The sequence below is a fragment of the Oryza sativa genome, chromosome 3 (genome assembly GCF_034140825.1).
Source record: "Oryza sativa Japonica Group chromosome 3, ASM3414082v1".
In the NCBI taxonomy this organism is placed as follows: Eukaryota; Viridiplantae; Streptophyta; class Magnoliopsida; order Poales; family Poaceae; genus Oryza; species Oryza sativa.
This window is the reverse complement of record NC_089037.1, coordinates 25682720-25706249: the sequence shown is the minus strand read 5'-3', so window position 1 is coordinate 25706249 and position 23530 is coordinate 25682720. Positions and strand designations below refer to the sequence as shown.

The window sequence follows — 23530 nt, the reverse complement described above, 5'->3', positions numbered from 1 at the left end:
ACTGTAAGCAAACATCCTCAATCCTCATAGGCAAAATAACACCCTCTGTCTGACCTTTGATGGAACATGATGACTGTGAGTGCCATCAAAGGTTCGACAGAGGGTGAATCTATGTTTCTCCATGATTATTTAGTGAATATATGTTTCTCCATGGACAAATAGCACATCCTATACAATCCTTGCATATGCAGATAAGGTAAACTAAAGTGATTCCTATTAAATTTTGGAATTATGGCGGTTGAAAATATAAAAGGTGGAAATTTCCTGTATTCAGTCCTGGAAAGGGAAAATAAAAACGCATCACTAAATTTTTTTCAGTTTCCGGATTGATTGATATCTATCAAACTAGTGTCCCTGAAACTGGTTTACATTGGCACGCATCATGTATCATGTATGCACTAGAATACTAGATGTAGTTAGTCAGGAACTATCAAGCACATCTTGCAATTTCACTCATGCCTATTTTATCTGCTTCGTATAGTTGATAAGATTTGGGTTGTTAATTCATCTACTATTTGTTGATTATTCAGAAATAGAGCATCTCCCTGAGTTTCGCAAGATAACTTTAGTTTCATCTCAAGTATGTGTTGCTGAAGACATTTCATCTCTTATAAATCTTAATGTTGATTGGATATGCTGTTGATTGCACCATCACAAACTCACCTAACCAGAGCTGCATGAATTGCTCTAGGATCTCGTATCACTCGCATTTTCTGTCACACATGGCTAAATAATTACATGAATAATGATCAAGCCGACTATAAGCTGAGTTGCACCATCATCTGCAATTTCTCCTGTGCAGATTTCAACCATATATACTCCCCCCGTTTCACAATGTAAGTCATTCTAGCATTTCCTATATTCATATTGACGTTAATAAATCTAGACATATATATCTATATAGATTCATTAACATCATTATAAATATGGGAAATGCTATGATGACTTACATTGTGAAACGGAGGAAGTACAACTGAAGGCGGCCAAAAGGAAAAAAAAAACTAGCTGTATGTACTACTGTAAATTACAAACGAGCCTAGTCAATGCCATTTGCCAATATGCGCTTATAATCAGCATCACAAGCCAGTGACTTCATCCCTTGGAAGACTGTGCTACGTGTAAAGATCCAGAGGGTGGGGCAAAACTTGTATTGCCGATAAACCAGTAGAGAACCCACTTCAAGTTGCACAGCATGTATTTTAGTGCTTTTGTCCAATTGTCAAGTTTATTGAAACTTAAGAAGATTGTATAGCTCCCTACTTTGTCACCTTCAATCCTGCAAGCGAAGTTATTCAAGTAAAGAGCGGCACAAGCAACGTTGTGTATATAAGATATATCCAACTGTCAAAATACTAGTCATATGAACAAAAGAGAAACCATAACCGCATAACTTACTAACCTGTCTTAATTATTTTGTTTTATCACTAGTAAAACCTAAAGTATTTACATTGATTTCACTTAGGTGATGTTCAATGATGGCTAATTTGTGTCTTAGCATGAACCATGCAATTCATATACTAAGAGATCATAGTATAGGAAAGTTGCAATAAAACTTACTTATATGGGAGCTTCAATGACTTGTCAGGTGGTACATTGTTCTCTTTATCCAAACTAACAGCAAAATCAGCAAATTCTTGCAAGCAAGTCAGAAACCATGTCATGGCTTTGTCAAATCGGGTACTCCAGAATAAATTCACAGGACCGAACCTGAACATTAACAGTGCAGCCTATTAACTTGGTATAATGTAATTCCACTGTGCAAGATAAGAATAAATATACAAAGTAAACCCCCAGAGTGAATTTTCCAAAATTAGAACGGCCGCCAAATGATGATTTTATACCAGTCCCAAATAATTGCACCACTCAACATAACATGTGCTCAGTGAAAGCGAATTGACAACATGATTTATTTAAAAGTTTGTGGATGTGTTAACCAATGTAAAAGAAAATTATTACCACCAGGAAAGTGATCAGGTATGACAAAATAAGCATAAGTTGCCTATTTCATGAGGGACATCCTAGATTCCTTACTAGCAGCAGAATTTGTTCTTCAGAAAAAAATATAATATACATTATGAAAATAAGGAATATTACAGTACCAATATTTTACAAGTTTTTGAAAAGAGAATAACAAAGGGAGTACAATTTCCAGCAGGAAGCTTACAGTTCATATGTATTTTGGTTGATGTCTGTAACTTTTGGATAGCTTCCCATAGGGTGAATTTTGATCCGGTATCTAGATAAATGTTCAGGTAGCACAATTATCATTTCGTCAACAATTGTAGAGTATTAGGATTTGTCCTTTTCAATGTACATACACATTTTTAATGCTACTTATGAGAGAAGATCTGCTAAAAACACATCATGCAATCCAATAAAAGACTATAATATGCAATTATGCATTCACCCTAACCAATAACCATCCAACACTATCTTTCCAACTTGTTATAACATATAGACAAGCTCGATTCATATAGAATAAACATATTTTGAACACAGAGCCATACAGAAAGAACAAAGCAAACAACTACATGGAGTAACAACTAAAATGCACTGAAACATGTATGTCGTAATGTTGTATAACTAGTTGATGGAGGTAAATGCCATGTATGAATTACTTCTCAAGAGAATGACCAGCAAATAAACTGTAGCAAAAATAATGTCACTGTATAAAGGATACTCAAATTTTGGGAAGAAGTACTGAGCCATGGTATGCAACAGAAGAGCAGCCTGGCCCCAAGCAGCATTTATCTCATCCCACTCCACCTAAGAAAAGAGTAACACAGTTGTTACATTAACACAAAGGATCAACATGAACATTCCATGTACATCTTGAATAGAATTCAAGGAAAGCACTAAAAGATAGTGAATGGACGTGATATCTGCACATTTTGCATAATTACCTGTACATTAGGAAGGCGGCCAAGACGAAAGTTGTTTATTGTTCCGATCACCCCATCATGTGAAATATAGAATGCATCATTGAGAACATTTGTACGCTTTAACAATTCTAGATGAACCTGCGAAACTTCTATCTTGGCCAAAACCGCATCTCTTTCTTCCTGAAAGTGACAAAAAAATGAGTTATTGACAGGCAAATGCTTGCAAACAGCCCAGACATTATGAAGCTTATGTATAAGGAACCAATACATATTATAATATCTATGCTCCTATAATAGAAGGTAGTGGTGAACTGGTGATGGCAGTGAATCTGCCAACCCACTTAGTCCCATTGAAAATTTTATAAATTACTCCTTGAGCGTCTTCATGTTAAAAGACAACCAAATCTAAATGGATAGCCACATATAAAATCAAATTAAGGTGAATATTCCTTATAACAAAAGGATGGGCAACACATTTCATGTAAAATATATTTTTATTTATTTTAGGCAATACTATAGTATAACGTAGCAAGGCATGGGCATTCAGCTAGTTATTTTCTATTATGAAGGCAGCGCAAAACATGATAGTACAGACACAGAGCATTATTCACAAACAATGTTAATTTTTAAAGAGGTTTATTTATACCAACAAAAGTACAAAACATGGCAGCTATAGACTTAGTTTATATAGCTTTAGCTATTGAGTATATGACAAATCTGGAATATAGTGCATTTGGTTGTTTCTATGTTCTGCTAGAAAATAACAATGTTTTTAGGTTTTTGTGCTAACAAGAAGTCAAAACATGACATCAAGAAAATAGTGCTAAGTAAATATTTATAGGGCCTGTAGTAGGTATTTACCTGGTGAGATATCCACTGAAACTGAAAGCTATTGAGATCATGGCAATACCTGTTTCAAAAATATGATAAATCAGATTTGTTTAACAAGTAACTGTAGAACTTCACAAATAACATGAGCCAACCAAATATTTCAGATTGCACAAAACCACTAGCAATTGTTGTAGCGATATAACAAAACATGTGTGGGATGTATTATGTTATTATTCCCAAATAATGATACTCCTATTTTCTGATGTCGAATTGCCAATTATATTGAATAGCACACTGACACTCTGTTGAATAATGTCTAGTTTCAGGTGACAAATATAGGTACACATTAATGTTTTCAATATAACAGTTGTATTCATAGCCTATAACAATGTTACGACTCATCAGAAAAAAAAGAGAGACAGAGAAGAGTCGAGAGCCTCCTGCAAGTATGCACATGCACACCCAAAAGCAAATTATAAATCACTGAAGACTCTATATCACTGATTCTTGTAGAGAAACTTCAGAGTTAATAATAAGAACATTCAAGAAAGGACAAAATGAAAAGGTTAATTAAAATTTTAACCTTTCTTCCAGTTCTTCGAACTGTTTAGATTTTGTTTCAAGGCACTTCATCTCGGAACAAATTTCTGAATATTGCTTTTCAGCTTCCTCAATTGCAGCTTTAAGTTTCTTTTCTTCTTCCTCAATCTGAAATGGCAGAACACATAATACATTTAGTTCCATGAAAATCATGGCCACTGACCAGTCAGAGGTGCTTATTCTTTTTTTTTTCACATAAGAAAGGTCAAGTAGGCAACTTCTTCAGGAACTGTTGCACTTCAACATTTTTATAAGTGGGCAAGAATTCTCTTACAGAGAAGTTACAAGGGAATTATTTGTTCATTTAAAACATTGCTCACTACCTATGTGTTTCATCTATCAAAAGAAACTTCTGCCTTACTTATTTTTGTCCAAAGCAGCAGGCTGTCATGCACTTTAGGATCTCATTAATCACGATATGACCATAAATATGTAAGAAAGATTACCACCTTTTGTCTCTCCTTCTGAAAGTCAGTTTCACTGAGGATGTTATAGGTTTCCTGCTCCAGACGTTGAAGACAGGCCTCATAAGCTTTATTGTCAGTATTAACATCTTCAATTTCCTTCTCCATTTTATCAGACAGCAACCTCATACAGTCCAGACAGAGTGGCTGTTCAATCTACAAGTATATTCCAGATTATCAGCGGTCTTGACATTGTTCCTCTCAAAATACTAACAGATGGCAATGAACCCTCAACATATAGTAGCAAAAACATGCAAATCTGATGCAATAACTAGCAACTGCACAAGCTAATAAATGGGAAACAAAGGTAAAATGACAGAAATGGCAAAAGCACGTGTTCTCATTCAATACAGAGGCATCTTACAGAAGTCATTGTAGTACCTGTGTTTGTGATGTAGCAATCTCAAATGCCCGTTTTAATACAGTCACGCTAGAGTGAAAATTATTTCCTGGTAAAGGGCTACCGGGGTTCATACTTGTTGGTGACAACTGCGCACCACCTCCTTCAGAGGCAGATGTCTTGTATATGGAAGCGGCAGCAGGTGGAAGCACTATATATGATCCCTCCATTGCTCTTGTTGGTTGGTTCGGCTCGGCACGCGGGATCCCTGCGCTTGGCGGGCGTGGGGGAATTCCATGGCTATGTGATCTATTTTGCTTCGATAGCACGACATAAGAGTTGTCCATCCTGCTAGCACCCATAACGCTGCCCTGAACAGAGGACACGTTCATACCTGCATTGATAAAAAGCTCTTGTAACAAATAGTGCAGCAATTCCTAGCATTTTTCAACCAATCATGCCCCAATTTCCTGGCTCATGCGATGCTAATACCATACCAAAACCGAATAAATTTTCTACCTATCGATTCCGATTCGAGTCGATGGAATTACGACGAGCCAACAAAGGGAAAAGGGAGCTAATCGGTTGAGGAGGCAAGGGTTACCGGAGACGGCATGAGCGGGGAGCTTATCGGTGAAGGACTCGACGCCGACGACGACGAGCGCGCGTTGGCACTCCTGGCACTTGAACCGCGGCAGAGACGGGTCGACCCCGCCGCCCTTGTCGCCGGCAGCGGCGGCGGAGGATGCAGGGGGCTTCATATCGCCGCCCGACAGAGCAGGACGCGAGCGCTACCTGCATCCACGAATCCGGCATCATTCACCTCACCAGAAACAACGGATCAAACGAAAATCCCTCCAATCAAAACCCTATAGACAGCTCACGAGCTCCAGCACGCGGGCTCACCAATCCAACGCCGATCCGGAGAGCACGGCTCCAGCCTCCAGGGGCGGTGGAGTACCCCGCAGGAAAATCGCGGCTAGGCGGCGTCGCGGGGTGGGGGTTTGAGGCGTAGGAGATGAGATTCCGGCGGGGGCAGAGTCCGTGCGAGGAAGGCGACGGGGGGCTCACGTGCGCGGCGCGGAGAGACGGCGGTCGGAGCGGCGGAATCGCCGGGGAGGGAGGAGTCGCCTGCTCGGGAGTCGAGAGAGAGAGAGGTAGCGTGCGTGTGGGCGTACGTTTGCGTAGCGTGTAAACTGTAAAGTTTGTGTGGGTGGGCTCAGGCCTGTGGTTGTATGCGTGTGGGCTACGTGGGCCGCGCGGGGAAGAAGAGCCGATTGAGCTACTCCCTCCGTTTAAATATTGGAAAAAGTACACCGAAGGTCCCTCAACTTGTCATCGGGATAAAAAACGTCCTCGAACCGCAAAACCAGATACGTAAGGTCTCTTAACTATATAAAACCGGTCACCCGAGGTTCTTAGATGGTTTTGACCCCAGTTTTATCCTACGTGGCTGCTGAGTCAGCGTGGGACCCACATGTCAGGATGCCAACTCATCACATCTCTCTATTTCCCCTCCTCTCCCTTTCTCTCTCTCTCTCTCACTTTTCTCAGGCCGGGCGGCGGGTGCGGACTGCGGAGGAGGCTGGCGGGGCAGCCGGCGATGGGCGGACTGCGGAGGACGGAGGCGGTGCCTCGTTTTGGCAGGTCCTCCCCTTTTCTCTCCCTTCTTCCTCTCTCTCTCTCTCTCTTACTCGTTTTGGTGGGCCGGTCGGCGGGAGCGGAAGAGGTCTGGTGGCCGGTGACGAGCTACACGATGGCGGCAGCGACTTTGTGTGGCGGCGACAAGGATGGAGTTGACCTGCAGATAGAGCGCTGCCTTTCCCCACAACTCCCGCACCGAGCGCACGTGAAGAGGGAGGAGGCGGGAAGGCCAGCAGCGGCCTGTTCCTCGTCGTCGTCGTTCTGCGGCAACACCAGCTGCCGGACCTCTTCCTCTCCCCTCCCCCCAGCGGCGCGCGGCGGAGGAAGCCGCGGCGCCGTCCTCCTCCTCTCCCGTCTCACCCCATCGACGCCCGCGCCATCCCGCCGCCCGTCGATGCCCGCGCCTCCCCATTGACGATGGGGGCGAGGTTGACGGCGATGGGGGCGACGGAGGCGCCACTCTCCCCAGCGCCAACAAGTCCCCCTCATCCTCGTCCTCCGGGGCGCTCGACGGAGACGCGGCGGAGGCCGAGGCGCGCCGCCGGCTGACGAGCTCGCTGCGGGAGGCACTCGGGCTGTACCGGGACATCCTCCGGGTCACGTGGCTGTTCGAGTGGCCCGACGACCGTGGCGATTACGACGGCATCGTGACGGAGTACGACGTGGAGTGCGGTGTGCTGGTGTGGGAGCGCGACGAGCACGAGGGGCGGCGGGTGTGGGCGACGGCGCGGCATCGCCCCGTCCTCTTCGCGCTCACCCTGGCCACCGCCGCAGTCGCCCTACCCTTCTCCCCCAGGGCGCCGGCCGCCGTCGCGCCGCCGCCGCCCTCCTCTCTCCCGTCTCGCCTGCCGACGTCGCGCCGCCGCTTTGCCTCACCGAGAAACCGCCTAGAAAGAGAGAAGTGGAAAAGGAGGGAAGTGATGATGTGGCTTCCTAGCATGTGGGGCCCACGTGGGTCCCACGCTGACTCAGCAGCCACGTAGGACAAAACCGGGGTCAAAACCACCTAAGGACCTCGGGTGACCGGTTTTATATAGTTAAGGGACCTCGTGTATCTGGTTTTGCGGTTCGAGGACGTTTTTGTATCCCGATGACAAGTTGAGGGACCTTTGGTGTACTTTTTCCTTAAATATTATTTCCTCCGTTTTACATATATATGTCTAGATTCATTAACATCAATATGAATGTGGGAAATGCTAGAATGATTTACATTGTGAAACGGAGGGAGTACAAGACATTTTAATTTATGTCAAACTTAACTTCAATCATATCTCTATCTTTTTATCTCTACTATAAAAATTTAAAGATGTTTTCACAAAAATTTTGATATGTCATCCGTGTTTGAGTTGGTTTTTAGTTTGTTATATGTCACTCGTATTCAATTCAACATGAGTCTAGAATAACTATTGTACACTCATATCCCAACCCAACCCCTCCCCCTCCCAGCCCAAACCATCCCGTTGCCCCATCCTACGTGCCACCACTCGGTGCTATGCGCGTCCTTCCTCGATTGGTGTCTTTTTTTTCTTTTTAGTCTTCTTTTCTCCCGATAATTTTGATCCTCTCCTCCTTCCAATCTCCTCTCTTCTCTCCTCCTTTCTCTTTTTTTCCTCTTTTTTCTCTCCTCATAAATATTTTCCTTTTGAATTTATCATTGTTTAAGGTGTGCATGCGGCAAGCCCTATCCCGCGCCCCTCCACTCAGCATCGTGCATGCCCTTCCCCGACCGGCGTATTGTTTGTCTCCTTTTCTTTCTCCCGATAATCCTAATCCTCTCCCTCTCCTTCCAATCTCCTCTTTTCTCCTCCTTTTCTCTTTTTTCCTCATTTTTCTCTCCTCAAAAATATTTTCCTTTTGAATTCTCATTGTTTAATTTGTTACTTTGCAAATATTTTTCATCTACAGTGAAAAAACTTTACTAATTGAATAGTCAAAATTTCAACATTTGATCTATGAGGTTGTTGATGAAAAAATCAAACACACTGGCCTGGGAGATCTGCTTAGCTCCTGTGCAGGTCCAAATCTTGATGAGATACGAGCGTGCCAGTCAGTTTGATCCTGCAACTGACAAGATATGCAAATAGTAGATTAAAACAGTCGATCGGCTGACAAGCCGATGGAGTAGTTCCAGCCTATAGCCGATAATAGCCGATGCCGATACTAGCCGATAGCGATAGGGTTTAAGCAATCAGCTATATGTCCAATGTAGATAATGATATAAAGGCAATCGGCTGATGACGATGTAATGAAATAACAATATAATCCAGTATAAACCAATCGGCAAATAATGATATGATAAATAAACATCGATCCGAACGTTAAAGCATACATCGGCTGGAGGTCCGATGTCATGAAATCAACAAGATTAGATTAAACAATAAAACCTTTGTTTTCACAGGCTAAATCCAACTTATATATATATGCAATTCTTATGAGCCGATGCAACGTCCAGATAACTCATCGGCTGAAACCCCGATGAAACCCTTATTGGCAATCAAGAAGTAGGCTAGAGATTATGGTTCTAAGCATGACTTAGTAGATCAAACTTAACTGATGCAACACTAAGTATGAAAAGAAACATAATATCTAGACAATCAAGCCGATGACTGATTTTCAGGGTGGTAGATGCCTAGGCTAATCTAATCTAGCAAGGCGATTTAGCCGATACCAGCATAAACCCTAAAGCGAGAAGCAGCTGATAGAGCTAAATTGATATGCTAAGACTAGATTAACAGAGACATATGATAAATAGGTAGGCAAATATATTATCCATACCAGAGTAATCCAAGAGGTCGAATGTACTGATGCAGCCTTAAACGACGTCAGCGTAGACGATACAATTGGCTGGACCGGCGAAACATTGGACTTATCCCTTCGCCGGTGATCAAAAATGATGCAGCCTCGCGTCGGGTGCCAAGTTCCGCCAGAACGTAAAAACAAAAGTAGAAGTAAAAAGGTTGGCGATGCGCCGAATTGTATTGATCGTAGCGATTACACAGACCCCGGGTGTACATATTTATACCCATGGGTTGATAAAGTCCTTGTCGGACAAGAAAGAAACTTTCCTAAATATAAAAGGTAAAGATAAAGTCCTTATAAGACACTAAACACACTTTCCTAAAGATAAAAAGAAACTAACAAACTATTCCTAATTAATAGATAACTTGCCATGCCGCATTCTTTTTGAACTCGGTCTCTTCTGGATAAGCTTCCTTTAGTAGATCAATTTCCTTAACCGAATATAGCAAGAATCCGACAACTGACGACTTGACAACTCTCATCAGCTAATCTCAGGACTTCGAAGCCGATGCTGACTCTAAGCCGATGACTACTTCGGGCTTACCAAATTTCACTGTTAACAGAGGTATAGCAAAATACACAGGCGCCAACTTATGGAATAACCACCCAATCATTTTGTGAGGCTATAGAAAGGTGTACATAAACGATTCTTCGTGTGATGACATGACACATGAAGCGAGCACAACCAGGTTCAATCCTATATGTGATTTATGACTTTCTTTTTATAATGTTTTGTTTCAGTTTGTCATTTAAATTTGTAAAGTTTTTATCAATTATGAAAATTGTCTTCACCTGTTGCAACTCACATGTATTTTTGCTAGTTTATAGAAAAATATAACGACATCTACAAAAATAAATTATATTTATTAAATATAGCTTTATATATATATATATTTTTTGAAACCTAAGCTTTAAATATATTTTAATACTATATTTGTTTCATGTTAAAATTATTATTATTATTATTTTCTTTAAATCTGGTTAAAATTAAGGAAGTTTGACTTTGAAAGTTCCACTAGAGAGTAGAACCTCTTGTGTGCTGGCACATAGAGCGTGTTTGGCTAGGTGCACCGGGGATCATCCCGCGTGCAGCCAGCAACATATTTGGTTGTCTACATGGACATGTAAGCCAGGATTCGCTAGTGCAAAAAGGCCTCCAAGCCAAGCTGAGAGGAACCGTAGAAATCAGTCGTACCTCCTCATGTAGGCCCGACTCTCATGTGGGCACGGAGATGGGCAGGTACAGGCGATGCACAAAGAGTTGACACATCCAATCATCCCCTTCGCTCATTTGATAGCTGTCATCTTCGTCAATGCATATCTTCTTCAGCAACTCCAACCGCGCCTACAAGCTATGTCATCAGATCTAGCAGCCAAGAGCTCGATGCCACCATATATAGCCTTTAAAGAGCTCGAGCTCGCCCATCCAATTTAACTTTCTCGCACGGAGGATGTACATGAACACATGCACATGCCATTATGCACACATACCACACGAGTGTCCTTTTTTAAAAAAAAAACATACAAGAGATATATGCCTTTAAAATTAGATGATCACCTTTAAATATTGTATGATGATGATGATGATGATGGTTTAGGTAAAGAATGGACTTAGCATGCAATTTACGCTTTTGATTAATCATCGAGAGGTTAAAAATAATTGAAATTAAATTAATATCATGTAGCTTTATGTGATACAAGTAAGAGTAATTTATACTCCCTAAGTTTCATACTATAAGCCCGCTTTGACTTTTTTATAGTCAAATTTATTTAAGTTTGATCAAGTTTATAGAATAATAGAATAATATAGTAGCATTTCCAATCCAAATTAAACATATCATCCAAATGTATTCAATGTTAGATTTAATAAAATTAATTTGATGTTTTAGATGTTACTAAATTTTTATATAAACTTGATTAAACTTAAAAAGAAAAAAAGTCAAAACGACTTATAACGTGAAATAGAGGGAGTATTAGCCAATTCCAAAGATCAGAAACGTACAAAGTTTAAGATGGTGTAGCTTTGTGTGACAAAAAAAAGAAGAAAAAAATATGAATTACCCCTCCGAACTATCGCGGTCGTCCGAACTACCCCTGAATCATGAAACCGGACATTCTTCACCCCCAACTATGTAAACCGGACGAATTACCCCCATCGAATCAATTCAGAGCGGTTTGATCCAACGTGGCACACACGTGGCAATCCAGTCAGCGTTTTTTTAATAAAAAATTGTGGGACCCGCCTGCCATACTCTTCTCTTCTTCCTCTCTCTCTTCTCTCTCTCTCTCTCTTCTCTCTCACGGCTCGCGCTACGCGCACGGTGAGGACGGCGCGGGGACGGGCGGTCGGCGACGGCGGAGGCAGCGAGCGCGGGGAGGCGAGCGGCGGGGGTAGGGCAGTGGTGGAGGCAAGCGGCAGCGGGAGCTCGTGCTGCTCGCAGAGGAGGCGAGGTGGCGGCGGCGGAGGAGGCGAGCGGCGGCAGGGTGCGGCGGAGGAGGCAGCGGCAGCGGCGAGGCGAGGCGGCGGCCGACACCATGCGCGACAACCAGCCCCAGCCCGCAGCCGCACCTTCCTCCGCTTCGTCGCGGGCGCTGCCTTCTTTTTCAAATGGTGGTTCAAATCATCATCCAAACTCAAACCAAATTTGTTTACAAACAGCGACATTTCATCGCTCCTCCTACACGGCGTTCTTCCACTTGCCGACCACCACCATGAGCGCGCGGCGCGATGCCCCTTCCGGCAACCACGCCGCCTCCTGCAGCACCCTCGCCCAGCGACGCGCGGCGCTCCCCTTCTCCCCTGGATCCATGAGCTCCTTCACCGCCGCCGCGACCTCCTCTCGTGTCACCACCCCGTCGCCGTCGCCGGGCGTAGCGCAACCCCGACCACCTCCGTTAGGATGACCGCGTTCACCTTCTGCTCCACGTACAGTGGCACCACCATCGGCATGCCGGCGGCACGCTCTCCAGCGCCGAGTTCCACCCGTAGTGCGACACGAACGCCACCATCGCCGGGTGTGACAGCACGCGCACCTGCGGCGCCCATGACGCGACGGCGAGGCCCCGGCCCCTCGTCCTCTCCAAGAACCCATCGGGAAGGCACGCCAGTGGGTCGTCGTCGTTGCGGTGGTCCGTTCCGAAGTCGTAGGAGTAGGACTCGCCGTCGTGGCTCGGCATGCGCACGACCCAGAGGAACCTGTGGCCGCTCATCTCCAGCCCGGCGGCGAGCTCGCGGGTCTGCTCAACGGACAGGATGCCGCCGCTCCCGAAGGAGACGAACACCACCGACCCTGCCGGCTGGCGATCCAGCCACTCCAAGCACGCCGACTCACCGGCCTTGTCGGAGCTTGACCGGACGAACGGACCCACCGGGTAAACCGGCGGGAACGCGCCTTGCTTCGCCGCCTTCTTGAATTCTTCGACGATGGTGTGCTCCATCTCGGCGAAGCTGTTCACCAAGAATCCATCCGCTCGCCGGTATCGCCGTACCTCTTCGAGGATCTACCAAAACACGGGGTTGGACCTATCGAGGTATCCGTCCGGCATGTCGGCGACGCGGATCGTCATGTCCCCAGCGAGACGGAGGGGGTCCGGCAGGTCTAGCTTCGTCGCGGGCGCTGCCTCCGCCGCCGCACTCGCCTCCTCCGCCGCAAAGAGGGGATAGGCCGGTGGCGGTAGAGAGGGAAGAGGTGGCCGGCGAGCTCGGTCGAGCTCCGCCGCCTCGAGGGCCTCTCGACGGGAGGAGGGAGAGGGGGAGCGGGGAGGCGGCCGACGAAAGATGGGGGAGGGGAGAGGCGCGGCGGTCGGCGTCGCCACCGGTGGGTCTGCCGCAAAGGAGGCACGCCGATGTCGTGCTCAACCTCCTCTCCCTCTCTCCCGCCGCCGCTCTGCTCCACTCTACCGGCGGCCGCGCGCTTGCCCACTTGCTACGGTCGCTCACCACCGCCCGCTCCACTCCGCCTGCCACGCGCTTGCCCGTTGCCCCTCGCCGCGGGCACTTTGCTCCACTTCACCGGCCGTCGCCGCCGCTGCCTCCTCCGCCGCGCTCGCTGCCTCCGCCGTCGCCGACCGCCCGTCCCCGCACCGTCCTCGCCGTGCACGCAGCGCGAGCCGAGAGAGAGAGGAGAGAGGGGGGGAAGAAGAGAAGAGTATGGCAGGCGGGTCCCACAATTTTTTATTAAAGAAACGCTGACTGGATTGCCACGTGTGCGCCACGTTGGACAAAACCGCTCTGAATTGGTTCGAGGGGGTAATTCATCCGGTTTGCATAGTTAGGGGTAAAGAATGTCCGGTTTTGTGGTTCAGGGGTGTAATTCGGACGACTGCGATAGTTGGAGGGGTAATTCGTACTTTTTCAAAAAAAAAAGACAAGCTAGATTGGATTAATCATCTAAAGGCCACAAACAACTAACATTGGGTCTTCATGAGAGAAGGGATGGATGACAATAACTCTACTTGGTGGGGTTGACATTATCAAATTACTATATTATCAAATTACTATTGAGAGTATATAAACCATGACAGTTGGAATCGTAATAATTGGCTGTAGCTCGTTTGAGTAAAGGCTGGGATATTATATTCCATCTTTTAGATACTTAATTAAGCTTTGAGAATTTCTCAAAATCTAAGTAAGCAGTGACGTTTTTTCTCCTTTCCAATCCATGATTTTAATTCAGTGAGAATCGCTAAACTGAGGGCATGCGTTTGGCTCCTGGTTGACTTTATAATCCTAGCCAAATTTTAAAATTAGAATTAATTTATATAGTTTCCCCCCCTTTTTCAGTAGCCAAATTTAAAAATTAGAATCTACTCCCTCTATTCTATAATATAAGGCACAACCACTTTTCTTAGATGTTCTAAATATAAGGCATGCATACAAGCATATAATTAATTATGGCATCTTCTCTATTTAATTATTACTTTTTAAAATCCTCCACTCTCATGTTATCTAATCCTATTGGATGCATGCATTATATTTATTAGAATGATCCAAACTACAAGATGATAATAATTATTTCTTGGTATTTGGGTTAAGAGTGGTTGTGACTTATATTTTGGAATGGAGGGAGTAATTAGTTTTAGAACTAATTAGGATTTTTTTTCCCTGTTTTCAGTCCTATATGTACTGTGCATCTCCCGTTTAGGAAAAATGGGGGTTTCGATGGTCATGTAGGAAATCTCCGTTCAGGTGTTCAGAGTTCAGACGTTTGTTGACGGACAAGCGGACGTCGATCTGGGCCGTCAACAGCCAGATGGACGTCCAGAACTCCTCAAGGCCGTACCCTGTGACGTAGGCGGTGACTAAGCGGGACCTTAGCTTCCCCAACGCGTGCGGCACCGCCGTCCTGTAGCCCACCGTGCGGAACCAAACAAATCAATCCAGCATATAAGCTGTTATACAAAGCTTCCCAAACACAGCCAAGGCCACATCGAGCAGCGTCGTACAAACCAAAGCCCCTCTAGACTAACAAGTTAAAAATACAGTTTGTCAACGGTGCAAACAATGGCTTCACATCGATGAGACCAATTGGCATATGCTAATAATACATAGCAGAAATAAATTTAAACTTCAAATCCACAAGAAAAAAATTGCATCTCTCTTACGAGGAGTGTATATATATATATATATATATATATATATATATATATATATATATATATATATATATATAATTGTTGCATATACATGCATTAGAAAATGTACTCATCCGTGTGTGTATAAATATGGGCTGTGCAGGCGCCAGAGGAAGACGCCCAAGCTAATCAGCTAATTAACCCGATCACATCTAGCTAGCTAACTAAGAGTAATTAGGGGCTAATTAGTTTCAAAGTGAAGTGAGGCGATATGGAGGGAGAGAAGAAGAGCGTGGTGCTGATCAACTGCGCGGTGAGCATGTACGGCAACCGCGTCCGCATCGCGCTGGCGAGGAAGGGCGTGGCGTACGAGGAGAAGCCGGAGAACCTCGCCGCCAAGAGCGCCCTGCTCCTCTCCTCCAACCCCGTCCACGGCCAGGTCCCCGTCCTCCTCGTCGGCGGCAAGCCGGTGTGCGAGTCCCTCGTCATCCTCGAGTTCATCGACGAGGAGTTCGCCGGCGTCGGCGAGCCGCTGCTGCCCGCGGGGCCCTACGAGCGCGCCCAGGCCAGGTTCTGGGCGTCCTACATCGACGCCAAGCTGGCGCCGTGCGCCGGGAGGGTGTGGCGGTCGCCGGCGGGCGCCGCGGGCGCGGCGGCGGTGGAGGCGGCGAGGGGCGAGCTGGTGGCGGCGATGCGGACGCTGGAGGCGGAGCTCGGCGGGAGGAGGTACTTCGGCGGCGGCGGCGAGGCGCTGGGCTACGTGGACGTGGCGCTGGCGCCGTTCACGGCGTGGTTCGCGACGTACGAGCGGTTCGGCGGGTTCAGCGTGGCGGCGGAGTGCCCGGAGCTGGCGGCGTGGGCGGCGCGGTGCGTCCGGGAGAACGCGTGCGTGGCGGCGTCGCTGCCGGATCCCGAGTTCGTGTACCAGTTCGCATGCGGCATGAGGAAGCACTTCGGCCTCGACGGCTGAGATCAAAATGAGCTCGCCGGCGCCGCGATTGGCCGGCCGGTGCAAATAAGCGAAACCATCGCGCGTGCATGCATGCCTGCATGGGAAACTATCATTTCCCCGTTTTCGCGGCAAGGTCTTTGGCTATTTTTGTGTGCTTCGCTTGCGTGTGTACTCCCTCCGTCTCAAAAACTAATAAATGAATCGAATATCACATAGTATAACGAATCTGACTATAGATTTGTTATACATGTTCTAGTTAATCTTAGATTGGTTTTGTGGGACGGAGAGTACATGCGTGTGTTTTTTTTCGCAATAGCTTTTTATGTGCCTTTTAATTTGCTTGGCGATTCGACATTGACATATCGATGTGTGTGTTTCTTTTGTGGTGGTGTGTGGGCGTGGCGATCGACTGCAATTCCTGAGTTTTGTCCTAGGTGAAATGTTGTCTGCTTGCGTGGATGCTGTTTTTGGAGTTTAAAGTGCTCTGAATATGCTGTAATGTACTTCTGTATGTGTGCTGTATTCAGAGGTGGGGAAAAAATATCGTGCTATGTATGTCGTTGTTTTCCTTTCACAGAATAAAAGTGGAGTACACAAGTTGTTACGTTATTGCTACCGACTATTCATGCGTAGTACTCCCAATTATTGATAGCAAACAAAAGTACCAAACAACGGCCAAAGTATAGTATTGTTGCATTGTCAATATGTTACTGAATTCAGATCAGCTTGGCAGTTAGCACTTTTTTTTTTTTGGGTTGCTGGCATTGTAGCTGTAACCTGTAGGGGAAAAAAATTCTCTGGGGCAGGGCCGCAGCTCCCACACCATGAGGCCCCACTGTAGATGTTAGCCACGTGGATGAGCACGAATCTTGGAACAGTTTCATCTTCTTTCTCTTCTCCCCCCATCTCCCGTATTTCCGACCTCCTCCCGGGTCCCGGCGGCGTCCACGCAATCAGCAGTTCAGCACGGCAACATCATTAATCTTAAAAGATAGAAGTAAAATCTATTACTTGCATATTTCTTCACCGTGATGATCGATTTCCATTGCTAGCTGCTTTGCTGCTTCCCTCCCTTCCCATTTCTCTATTGCACGGAATCTCACTAGCCATGGCTAATCAAGGCAGGACTTTTCTCAACGTTCATATTTGATGTATGCATTTTTGAGGAAGGAGGCTAGGAGCAGCACAGAAGATGCATCCCAGGTCGCACGTCTCCAGGCCCGTAGATCGATCTGATCACGCACCGGCAGGGCGGTAGTCCGGAACCACAACGCGATCCTAAAATCCCAGCAACCCTAGTGTAGGTTAGTGGCGGCGATGCCTACAAATTCCTGTGACGAGATGGGAGGGGCAGAGAAAGGTGAGCGACCGACAGAAGCAACTCGGCGACCGTGGCGGAAAGTAGCATCGACGCCGCCGGGAGGAGGTCGGGAATACGGGAGATGGGGGGAGAAGAGAAAGAAGATGAAACTGTTCCAAGATTCGTGCTCATCCACGTGGCTAACATCTACAGTGGGGCCTCATGGGGTGGGAGCTGCGGCCCTGCCCCAGAGAATTTTTTTCCGCCTGTAGGTCCTTCGATTCGGAAGGTAGCAAATCAAATCACTGACGGGTGACGGCCTAAGTACTACTCTATTTGGCCCACACAAACAAGGCCCAAACAAGAGCACATACGGCCTGTTGGAAGTGGATTTTGATCCATTGAGGGAAGGAATAAGTTCACTTTGGGTCCCTCTATTTGTCGCCCAGTCCGATTTTCATCCCATGGTCGCAAAACCGGATACAACTCATCCCTCAACTTACGAAACCGTGCAGAAAAGGTCCCTCAGCAGTACTGTACCCGGTTTTTTTATGACGTGGCGCCTACGTGGCTCCCTTTGACTAGGTTCTCGTCCCATGTGGCATTGACGTGGCGCTTACGTGCAATTGGATCCCGGGAAAATAATAAAAAACCGTGGGAACCACATGTCAGCTGCACAAAAAATAATAGAAAAAAGGTGGGACCCATGTGGTCCCACATGTCAGCCTCCCTCCTCTATCTATCCCCCTCTCTCTGTCTCATCTACACGGCGAGGAGAAGGCGAGCGGCAACGGGCGGGGGGCGGACCAGAGGGGCGGCGGGTGGAAGCGGCGCGGCAGCAGGCGGTGGGCGGAGCGACGACGGGCGGCGAGAGGCGGGCGGCGTAGCGAGAGCGCTGCGTGGGAGGAGGCTTCCTCTTCTTCCTTCTCTCTCCTGGCATCTTTGGCAGTCGGCGATACGGCGGCAGCGACGGCCGGCGACTCGACGACGGCGGCAGGAGCGCTGGGTGGGGGGAGGGTGAGTCGGCAGGCCACGGGCGACGATGAGACAATGGCCGTCGCCGGCGGCGCAGCGCGCGACGAGGCGCCTTCCCGGGGCGGCCGACGGCGCGGGCGCATGTCCTGGGCATGCATCGGTGGCGGCAACGCGACCCCGGAAGAAGGGGAGCGCGGATCTGGCGGCGCTGCTGCTGCGGCGGCGGCAGGCGTCGGCTCCGAATCCGCAAGTTTCCCTTTCCTTCTCGCCGGCGGACATCCACCTCCGCTTACCGCCCAGGTCGTTCACGCTTCAATTTGCTGCCTCAACTGGATATGTTTAGCTTACATATCTGCCTCTTTCGTTATGGGCTGAAGTGATTAATTGATGGTTTTGCCCACGCTGACATGAGAATGGTCCTCTTTTGGTGCCTGACAAAATTTGATCTCTACCATTTGCAGCTCTGGAGTGGCTCACGAGCAGCCCAACCACCATGCGTTCCAACGCCAGCCATCAATCCTCGTCGCGCGCGGTAAGGCACGGGCGAAGGAGGACTAGGAGAAAAGAGGGAGAGGCGTGGGGGAGGTAGCTCACGAGGTTCCCGGTGCCGACGGTGCAGAACCCGTTGGAGCCATCGACGAGGACGAGCCCCACCTGCCCCCGTTCGCCGCCGCCGGTAGCCAGGACGAGGTCGGCCTCCGGCTGTAGGGGCACCGCCGCCCGGAGCACTCCCATCGCGTCGGCGGCGGCGGCGCTACTGGCGTCGGACCCCGTTGCGCGGCGCGCGCGTGGCTGGAGACTGGTCTTCGGGTTGACCTCGAGCTCTCGCCGTCGGTGTCTCGCTCGCTGCCCCGCCCCTCCCGTCGCCCGCTTCTGCCGGCCGCCGCTCGCCCCGCTCCATCGACCGGAAAGAGAGAAGGGATAGAGAGAAGAGGGGAGGGAGAGGATATAGAGTGGAGGGAGGAGCGAGGATGACATGTGGGGCCCACATGGGTCCCACTTTTTTATTATTATTTTGTGTGTGAAACTGACATGTGGGTCCTACGGGTTTTCTTATTTTTCAGGATCGAATTGCCACGTAAGCGCCACGTCAGATAAAGACCGAGTCAAATTAGCCACGTAGGCGCCACGTTAGTCAAAACCGCTATCAAAACCGCCGAGGGACCTTGTTTGCCCGGTTTTCGTAAGTTGGGGATGGGTCGTACCCGGTTTTATGGTGCAGGGACGAAAATCAGACTAGTCGACAAATAGAGGGACCTAAAGTGAACTTATTCCTTGAGGGAATATCCCCTCGTTATTTGCATGTCTCTCAAATGGTTATGAAAAAAATTTAAAACAATTTGAGAATATGTATTAATATGTGATATATCACTCCTCAAACATTCAAGTTCAAATTCAACATTCACATCTCTCAACGAAAAAAAAACAAATTTGACTGTGAATATACGTTAGCTAGCCGCGGTTTCACTATTAGAGAAATGATTTTCCTGGACTAGTACAGAAGATTTTCCTGGACGAAGCCGGTGTGGGCACGGCCGTCGGCATCGCGCGGCTCGGCGGCGGCCTTAGCAGCATGCGCGCGGCTGGCGGGAGCGGCGGGCTTGGCGGCGCGTGCGTGTGGCGGCGTGTGCACGCGGCGGCGTACGACTGCCCCCCGCCCGAATCTGGCGGCGGCGGCCGTGCCCCGCCCGGATCCGGCGGCGGTGGCGGCCTCGGCGGCATGCGCGCGGCGGCGATCGGGAGTGGCGGGCTCGGCGGCGCGTGCGCGCGGCGGCGGCCGTCCCCCGCATGGACGGCGGCGACGACGATGACCGTGAGGAGGGCGGCGGCGGCAGCTTTAGGGTTAGGGGTTTTTTTATTTTATTTTTTTCGGTTTTTTATTTTTGCGTGCGGGCGACATAACCACCCCGCACGCGAAAAATCAGATTTTCACGTGTGGGTGCGCTAACCGCACGCAAAAATAGTGATTTTTACAGACCCTTGGTTCCAGACAGTTGGAACCTCCGCACGCGAAATTCACATTTGACCGCACGGAAAAATCGTTTCTCTACTAGTGTTTAATTTGTTTTTTTAACGAGATGTAGAAGTTGAATTTAAACTTGCATATTTATGGAGTGTTATATCACATGTTAATACACATTTTCAAATTTCCAATTTTTTTCATAACCATTAGAGTGACATGCAAATAACGAGGGGATCTCCCCATGAGGGATCAAAATAGTTTCCCCTTCCCCTCATCATTTATATAGGGCATGTCTAGATCAATTTGTTGTGGCAAATTTTTTGGGCAAAAGTTTTGGCGGCAAAAGATTTGACATTGAAGTTTTGCTAGTTGGTGTTTAGATCCATGGTAAAGTTTTGCCATTTTACTAGTAAAGACTAATTTGCCTATATTAATTGCACATTTTACTAGTTTTGCCTTCCCCCTCTCCCATGGTGACATCCTCTTCCCCCTCCGGCTCGCCAGCCTCCCCTTCCCGTGCGGCGACCTCCTCTTCCCCCTTCGGCTTGCTAGTGATGTGACCATGACTACTATTGATACAATCGTCGCTCGCATCAAGATCAAGTTGATCAAGTGCTGGAATCTGATTCGGCCACCTGCGACATTGCAGAATTCAAATGGCCGCCAAATCTGTATACAAGCTTTGTTTCGGCCTGTGAGTACTCGATGGAAAGCTCTCGGAGTTCTCTTTCCAACGGATCCAGCCTCATCCCCGAATTCCGTATCGTTTGGCCACAATCACAGAAACAAGGTGTTACGTCACCTATAATGGGCATATGGGCTTGTAACTTCATTTGGGACCCCGGCCTAAATGGGGCCCATGTGAGGTGTGCCCCAACCAGGTGGAGCACGACCCTAGGCACCCCTAGGTAGTTCTCCCACCTCCATAAATAGCTAGATACCCCTTCAGGGTTTCTTGGGTTTTGTCAAATTAAAGTTTAGCAATTGCTACTTGCTTGCAGCGTGCGTGTCGGCTAGACCGTCCGTCTGCTTGTTGTTCGGAACCCCAACTTATCATTTGTATTTAATTCCTATCTGTAATTCAGATTGCTTTTATCTTGTTCTTGCTTGTTTCTTCGATTTGCTTGCAGGAATAAGGTTGATCTACACCGGCAAGATCAACAACACACGGAGAGGTGTGTCGATCGCGAAGGCGCAACACGTCTAGTACGGTTGTAGTCGGGTAGTCAACGTTTCTCCTAAATCGTAGTTATCATCAACTCACTAAAAGATCGGGCCAATAACAACCTTGAGTGTCTCGAGTGGGACTCAGGATTTATCAGCCGGCCTCCCCTTCCCCCTCCTCCACAGGAAGCTGTCGCCGCCGCTGCCGCATGCGGTGGAGAAGAGCGTCGCTTCCGCTGCTCGTGGTGGGGGAGGTCGCTGACGCCGCATGCAAGGAGAGAGGAAGAGAAAGAAGAAAGAAAGCAAGGATAGATGATCATATATCTTGCGCCGGGGAATGACGACCTCCACCGCGGCTCCTAGCTCCACCAGCCACGGCGTCAGCGGCTATGGCGGGCAAGCTGGCCGGAGGCGGAGGCTGTGTGAGTGGAGAGCGAGATGGGGAAATTTTGGGTAAAAGAGAGCGCCTGCAAGCAGAGAGCGGAGAGAGAGAGAGAGAGTGAGGGGTAAACCGCGTCCGCACGGGGCCCGAGCTATTTTTTGCCAAATTCGCTGGTATGGACTCCCAAATGCCAAATGCCAACTTGGCCAAATTTACATAGATCCAAAACGGTAAAAAAGTGCTAAAAAAAGACACAACTTTTGTTATTTTGAAGGATGTAAACATGCCCATAGTGCAGGTAGGTCAAAAAGGTGTTGCAGTACAACTCTAACAAAAAAAAATGATACTAACTCCGTTTCAGGTTATAAGATGTTTGACTTAGGCTATATTTATAATACCAAATTAATTTCATTAAATCAATAATTGAATATATTTTCATAATAAATTTGTCTTGGGTTGAAAATGTTATTATTTTTTTCTACAAACTTAGTCAAACTTGAAACAGTTTGACTTTGATCAAAGTCAAAACGTTTTATAACCTGAAACAGAGGTAGCAGCATATTTTGGTACTCTTAGAAAAGTGCTTTCGGTGGAGCACATGGACTGTTGGAGCTGGAATTAACCCTTGATCAGTTGTAGCCTTTGTAGTCGATGGTGCTCCAAGGACTTGTTTAGATGTGTCTTATTTTAAACCATATTAATTTTTTTTAAATTGGTAAACACGTGAATATATTTAGCTTGTTACCAAACATTAGTATAGAATTTCGGCAACAACAAATTTAGCATATTGTACCAAAATTTAGTAATGTTGCTAATTTATTAAAATTTTAGCAATATTAAATTTTAAAAGTATTTATTTTATCAGTAATATGAACAGGTCCCAAGCCTAGCCGAACAAATTGATGGCACCACATTTCAATTTCAGATGCTTTGTGTTTCTTCTGTACGATTGTCCGGAAAACATTGGTGCCACCGTACAGAGCGTCGCTGTGGGGGCACACGGACCAACCAAAGCAGATGGCTTCGGCTGCCACGAGGGCCCACGGCAACCGAACAGGCAGGCAGCGAGCGGGGGTCTGTTCGGAACCTGTGTTCCCAACTTTCCCTTTTCTTTTTCCGAGCGCACGCTTTTTAAACGGTTAAGTAGTGTATTTTTTTAAAAATTTTTTTATACTGTTTAAAAAATTATATTGATCTATTTTTTTAAAAAATAGCAAATACTTAATTAATCATGTGGTAATATAGACCGCACTTTTTTCCGTGCTAACTACTTGTGTTCAGAACACAATGTTCCGAATACAGTTATTAATACGTGATTAATTAAGTACCCATTAATACATGATTAATTAAGTACCATTAATACGTGATTAATTAAGTATCAATTTTTTTAAAAATAAAATAAAATAATTTTTTAAGTAACTTTGGTATAGAAAACTTTTTAGAAAATACACCGCTTATGAAGAGCGTGCGTGCGTACGTAAAAAGACTTCAAACGCAGCTCGCTCAGCGTCCCGTGATCCCGTTCGCGTCGTGTAAAAAGACTTTTAACTATTTGCCACTCTTACGAGCGGTGCTTAACAATTTGCTATTATAATCATATATCATAGATAAATATATGAGAGCTCACATGTTATAGATACGATGTGACAAATCGTTAATT

General features: G+C 46.9%; 2 protein-coding genes, 1 long non-coding RNA gene and 1 pseudogene across 4 annotated transcripts; 2 read left to right on the top strand and 2 right to left on the bottom strand.

Annotated features, from left to right (window-relative positions):
- Positions 1-585: 585 nt before the first annotated feature.
- LOC4333557 (beclin-1-like protein) lies at positions 586-6287 on the bottom strand. 2 transcript variants are annotated; one of them, XR_010739824.1, is made up of 12 exons: positions 6024-6287; positions 5722-5912; positions 5159-5511; positions 4763-4933; positions 4297-4421; positions 3744-3792; positions 2904-3062; positions 2681-2766; positions 2165-2236; positions 1558-1707; positions 972-1276; positions 586-818 (listed from the first exon to the last, which is right to left on the bottom strand). XR_010739824.1 is itself a non-coding variant. In XM_015774902.2 (11 exons), the coding sequence occupies exons 2-11, from the start codon at positions 5876-5878 to the stop codon at positions 1093-1095; spliced, it is 1506 nt and encodes a 501-aa protein (XP_015630388.1). In that variant the 5' UTR covers positions 5879-5912; positions 6024-6287; the 3' UTR covers positions 586-1092. The 2 variants fall into 2 exon arrangements, 1 of the variants encoding a protein (XP_015630388.1); XM_015774902.2 differs by having other exon boundaries at positions 586-1276.
- Positions 6288-11548: 5261 nt separating this feature from the next.
- On the bottom strand, positions 11549-13415 carry LOC107280419 (hydroquinone glucosyltransferase-like; annotated as a pseudogene).
- Positions 13416-14318: 903 nt separating this feature from the next.
- LOC4333555 (probable glutathione S-transferase GSTU1) lies at positions 14319-16695 on the top strand. The gene has a single exon (XM_015774912.3). It carries the CDS (start codon positions 15406-15408, stop codon positions 16102-16104), a length of 699 nt encoding a protein of 232 aa, XP_015630398.1. The 5' UTR covers positions 14319-15405; the 3' UTR covers positions 16105-16695.
- A 1490-nt stretch (positions 16696-18185) lies between these two features.
- On the top strand, positions 18186-19666 carry LOC136355886 (uncharacterized). The gene is made up of 2 exons (XR_010740430.1): positions 18186-18661; positions 18823-19666. It is a non-coding gene; the product is annotated as an uncharacterized lncRNA (long non-coding RNA).
- The last annotated feature ends 3864 nt before the right edge of the window (positions 19667-23530 follow it).